The 6078-nt window shown below is 42.9% G+C and overlaps 1 protein-coding gene across 1 annotated transcript; it reads left to right on the top strand.

Annotated features, from left to right (window-relative positions):
- The first annotated feature begins 4643 nt into the window (after nt 1–4643).
- Nucleotides 4644–5579, top strand: LOC117476969 (olfactory receptor 13C2-like). The gene has a single exon (XM_034123654.1). The coding sequence runs from the start codon at nt 4644–4646 to the stop codon at nt 5577–5579; it is 936 nt and encodes a 311-aa protein (XP_033979545.1).
- Nucleotides 5580–6078: the final 499 nt, after the last annotated feature.

The raw sequence follows: 6078 nt of genomic DNA, 5'->3' as shown, positions 1-6078 counted from the left end.
TGATCTGTGGAAGGTATTTCCTGTATAACCTCTTTACTACATGTCATGTACACAGTATGCTCAGTTTGAACAATGCTATGAATACTTAAAATGCTTCACTTAATAAAAATCATGTTTCTTTAATTATGTGATCTTAAGTTTCCTTTAGTTTATCAAACCCACGTCTTGTCCATGAAAAAGAGTCTAGTGAGGAATAAGCCCCGAGTACAAAAGCACACCGAATGAACTGATGATTGGGGTAGCAAGAACAAACTGAATTATCATATCATATTTATCGTCATTTCAGGCTCCTGATGGAAGTTTAATGTTGTTCTTCCAAATAGTGTCCAACAACAAAGATACCTAAAGGAAGCATTCATTAAATCTGAATCCTGTCAGGCCACAAAACGTGATACACAATGATCTGTGGTGTAAAGGAAAAGAGACACTGGGCTCCTACAGGGAAAACTCAAAGCTGTCCGTGCATAGATAATATAAAAATGAGGAGCCAGAAAATAAAGATATCTTAAAATGTCGTTTAACGTTCATCTTCTGTTGCTGCTCAAGTGGAAATTATTAGTTTCCAATGGGTGGATAAACCCAGTTTTTTACTCACAAGAATACACACCGTTTGAGAAAGCAAATGAGAATTGGAGAGACATTTTAAACTAAACATAACAACAATAGTCTTGTTGAAATAAACTTGTAATAAAGGATATCTGCATTTGATAAGGACTGCAAATACCAGATTATAGACATGTGTTGAGGCAAAAGAGGCAATTGTTTATAAATCCTGTATGTTTTGTAACTCGAGGGTAGGATCAAGGGTAATACCAAGAATCATTCAAGGGTTTAAGGGTCATTCTGCAACACAGGGTTGCACAACAAATTGAAGTTCTCTTCCCAAATGAGCAAAAGTGCAGAATGTGATCAGTTGAACACAATGGAGTCATATCTCTGTGAAGATGTGGGCACAACAATCTCCAATCTACATTTTCTGGGTTAGCCTGAGTCTTACTTCCAATTGTGTTATTTTTCCATGAGTGGACAAGAGCATGCTGGTTGGTGGAACAGTTTTGAGTTCTATGGGTTAGCTTTGCTTTACAACCCTCAGTTGCCTTTGGTACAGCTGGTCCAGTGTATGGTTGTAAGATAATGTGGCCGGAGAACGTCTCAATGTTCCCTGTCCATAATTCAATATCCATGCGTCCATTGTTACGAGTGTATCTCTGAGATACATGCCATACTCAACGGAGAAAAAAACAAAAACAACAATTTAACAAAGTTCATGCGAGCTACCAGCTCTCACCAGTGGTGTAAAGTAACTAAGTACATTTACTATACTTGAGTATTTTCATTGTATGCTCCTTAATACCTCTACATTTTGGCAACACATATTGTACTTTTTACACACTACATTTATTTGAAAACATTAGTTACTAATTTATTTTGGAGGTACATATTATTAATAAACTATTATTGATGGAGTTTTCTGCTAGTATTAAAAGTTATTCATGTTTCTCACCGTTGAACAGCTGCAAAATTAAAATGAATGCATCATTAATTATACTCCAGTGATATAATATATATTTTTCCAAAAATGTCCACTTTGAGTAATGAGTACTTTCGCCTCGGTCCAGCGCGAGGACGGTGCTCTCCTGCGGGAGCTGCTGCAGCGTCCGGCCAACCGGGAGGTCGATCCAGTGACCAGCCCGTTCCGGCCGCCGCTGATTGCCCTACAAAAGATGACAGCCGAGGACGATCCAGAGGCGTATCGGGACATTTCCGGGGGCTCAGCGGCTGCGTGCGGGAGGAGTGGGCAGTGCGGCTGCTGCCCCTGCTATCCGGGGGAGCACAGTAAGCCGCACACAGCCTGCCAGCGTCTTCTCGGCATAATACCGTCAGCTGAGGGGGGCCATCCTTGACCGGCTGGGCAGTACACCAGAGGGACATCGCCGCCGGTTCAGAGCCCTCCCCTTCGAGGACGCTGGCCGCCCCTTCTCCTATGCGCAGCAGCTCCTGGATGCGGCTAGACGCTGGCTTCAGCCGGGGATGCTCTCCGCTGAGGACGTCGTGGAGCAGGTGGCAATGGAGCAGTTTGGCGCTGGCCTGCCATCGTCAACGGCGTATTGGGTCCAGTGCCACCGCCCGGCCAGCTTGGAGGCAGCCATCGTCCTCGCGGAGGATCACCTCTCGCTTCCCCGGCGGAGTGTGAAGGAAGAGTCCTGACCACCTGCCGTTCCAGCGGGCCGACGATCAGACGATGATCCATCAGCGCTTGGTTCGGCCTGGGGCATTGGTAGAAGCATCTTGGGTGAAGGTGAGGTGTGTGCATTTCCAGTACCCGGAGGTGGCGCTGGAAATTTCTTTTAGGGGCAAAAAGCATAGAGTCAGGGCTGGAGTTAGTACTCGCCTTACTGATCTTGGGGAAGAATTGGCCGAGGTTTGCTAAGCTAGCGGGGGATAGGGGGGTGCGTTCACGTGCGTCAGGGAAATGTGAGTTGTGTGCTGTGTTGAGTGGCGAGTCGGAGGCAGCACCTGCTACTCCTTCCCCATCTCACACACCCACACCTACACCTCATCATGCACACACACCACAGCGGCAGCCCCCCGACTAACTCTCCCCTTCGGCTCTCTATTATGCAAGGTGAGGGAGCGCCTCGTGCTGTCCCGTGATCAGCATGGCAAAGTTAGCTAAGACTAAGGTTGCGGTCGGATAATCCAAAAATCAGCTCCTATCGTCTAACCCTATCCTCTATTCCTTGACCTCTGAGTGAAACGTCATGGGGTTAAGGGATAGTGGATAGGAGACGTCATAAATGTGCGTCTGCTGCTGTGCCGTCTTTTAAAAGATACTTTACAGGTTAACACAGCACCACCACAATATATTGGTTAAAGGAAGGGAGGAGAAAAAGAGGTAGTGAAGGGAGGGTTATGAAGAAGGTAAGAAACGTCATTGGTTCAATCCTTTCTGAATGGAGATCGGACAGGCTAAGCTAACATGTAGCTGCTCCGTCCACACTCACAACACCGTCTAAAGCCCCTGACACACCAAACTGACACCAAAGAACTGACACAGACGGACCCGACTGTTGGGTCGCCTCGCGTCTCCTACGTCTTGGACAAAAAGTCGCAGTGGAACACACCGCAAAGACTTCAGCCGACGGCCAAGTAGCACGTACACAGTGTGCATGCGTGAGTGGCAATAGCTCTCCTTACCAGCAGGCGGCGGTAGTGTGTATTCGTCATTCAAAAGAGGCAACCGGAAGACAGACTGCGTGATATATACAAACAACAAATAGCGTGCGTTCCATTTTCACTCTCGTCCATCACAGGCTGTTTCACAGTCTGTTTCACATAACGACTTATAACGACTGGAAAATGAAAAATAATAGCCGTCTGTGTGTTCCTTCTTCACTTCCGTTTTGCTTCTCATGCACTGATTCGCTAGCTGAACAGCCAATCGACAGCCAGACATCCATCGACGGCCAAAATCGTCTTGGTGTGTCCGGGCCTATACAGACAGAAAAAAAGACTGTATTCACCACAGTCTGTAAACACTGATTTTTGTCCAGTTTCTGAACAGATGCTGTGAGCTCTGTATGCTAACAGCTAACAGCTAACAGCTAACAGCTAACAGCTGCTGTTTGGTTTCTGATGCATCATCAGTGACATTTCTTACCTTCCCTTCACTACCTCTTTTTCTCCTCCCTTCCTTTAACCAATATATTGTGGTGATGCTGTGTTAACCTGTAAAGTATCTTTTAAAAGACGGCAAAAAGAAAAAGGTCAGTGTCCCTTTCATGGAATTTGTACAAAAATATAAGCACTGACCCAAGAATAACACAACTTCAATCCTTCAATCCGGGTCAAATCTTACCGAGTTACTACTCTCCAACCAATCATACATATTGTGTTTTACATTTGATTGCCTCAAGGCCTTGTGATATCCACCTAGTAGACTTTATAAAATGCTGAACCCCAATTTCATCGAAAAATGACCGCCATAGGAAATGAATGGGTGACCCTAGATTATGTTCATCCATCAGATACACACCCACACGTTTTTTTTTCTTCTTTGTATTGTTTCTGTTCTGATTTTATATAAAGCATCTTTGAGCATTAGTGAAAATCGCTATAAAAATCCCATCTATTATTATTGTTACAAGTCAACAATACATTTTCAGTGTCTATTCTCTGTATATTCACTGCAGTTATTCGTGTGAACCAGTCGACTGGCACATTGTTTAATGCTTAAAATGGTGTTAAATAAAATGTGGTCATGATTAGTCGTTTTCGTGGTAATGTAAGAGCAGATAAAACAGACCCGTTACATTTGAACAGAAACACCAGAGGGTAAAGGTCATTGTAAAGGTCTCCAGAAACATGGCCCTCACCCTGATTGGTGCTCCTGTCTACAGGCCTACCTCTATCTTCAAGTTGTTTACATGTTTGTAGATCTTGGTGAAGCATTCAAATGAGATCTATTGAGGGTATTATCTTATAAACAGAATCCACTGAGCCAACAGACCACTTTCTGCATCATACAGTGCTGGTGCGTCAACACACAGCACACGACAGGTTGTATGTTTTTAATTCATGTGTTTAATGCACGTAATCTGCCTTGTTTTATACAATTGCATTATCTTTTTTAGAAACTATTAATGGCTGGTGAATATAATGTGACATATATAACTCTTGATGGTCATGTGGAAGTGCAGAGATATAGATATCTGTATTTTGTGATCATGTTTACAGTTTATGTTCTGATCATCTGCAGTAATTCCACTATTGTGTGCATCATTGCTTTACACAGAAACCTCCATGAGCCCATGTACATGTTCATTGCAGCTTTGTTGATTAACTCTGTTCTGTTCAGCACTAACGTCTACCCAAAGCTTCTGATTGACTTTTTATCAGAGAAACAGATCATATCTCATTCAGCCTGTCACGTTCAGATTTTTCTGTATTACTCTTTATCTAGCTCAGAGTTTTTACTGTTGGCAGCCATGTCCTATGACAGATATGTGTCTATATGTAAACCTCTGCAATATCCAATTATCATGAGAAAAAGAACTGTTACTGTCTGTCTGGTTTTATCCTGGGTTCTTCCTGCCTGTCATGTAGCAGTGCCGGTAGCATTCAGTGATAACACCGCTTTCTGTGGTTCTACATCCAAAGGAGTCTTTTGCAACAACCTGATTAACAAACTGCACTGTGTGAGGTCGAAGGCCATGGCTGTGTTCGGTGTGGTCGTTCTGATTAACATGTCCTTTCTCCCGGTGCTTTTCATACTCTATACGTACACTCAGATATTTATAATAGCCTACCGAAGCTCTGCAGAGGTCAGGAGGAAAGCAGCTCAGACCTGTTTCCCCCACCTGCTGGTTCTGATCAACTTCTCCTGTTTGATTATTTATGATGTCGTCACGGATAAACTGGAAGATGACTTTCCAAAAACTGTACGTTTAATAATGACTTTACAAATGCTGTTGTATCATCCTCTCTTTAATCCTATCATATACGGACTCAACATGAAAGAAATCTCTAAACACCTGAAGAGGATGTTCTGTTCGGACTCTTTGAATCCAAACACGTAGGGTTGTTTTTATTCATGATAACTGAATGATGTGTAAGCCTTAAGGCTCTTAGGCAACGTTGTATTTTCAAATGTACCTAATTATGTACGATTTGCTCTCTTTCTTTCTTTAAATTGAAAGTACAGGTTGTTTTCAACAGGTTGCAGTTGTATGGTTCACACAGCATGACGACTGTTTGTATATCATGCTCGTATTGCATGGACACAATCATTTGTCTGATAACTCAAACATCATCTCAGCCTCCTCTCTGCAGTTTTGTTCAGGGGAAATGATTCTGCTAAATCATCAGATTCGTGCCTATAAGCCTTTGCGGAAATGTGATTTATAATTATTTATTGGATGATAACAAGTAAACAATGTTTACCTGTTCATATCTCTCACTGCACTGTGTTCATGAATATTATACCTGTGTTATTCATATGCTTATTGAATTCATCTTGCTTTTTAATGACTGTTTTTAAATGTGTGCCTTGTGTTGAAAGCTGCCTTGCCGAGCAGT

This window comes from Trematomus bernacchii, unplaced genomic scaffold (assembly GCF_902827165.1).
Source record: "Trematomus bernacchii unplaced genomic scaffold, fTreBer1.1, whole genome shotgun sequence".
NCBI classification, from domain to species: domain Eukaryota; kingdom Metazoa; phylum Chordata; class Actinopteri; order Perciformes; family Nototheniidae; genus Trematomus; species Trematomus bernacchii.
This window is presented reverse-complemented; position numbering and strand designations above follow the sequence as displayed.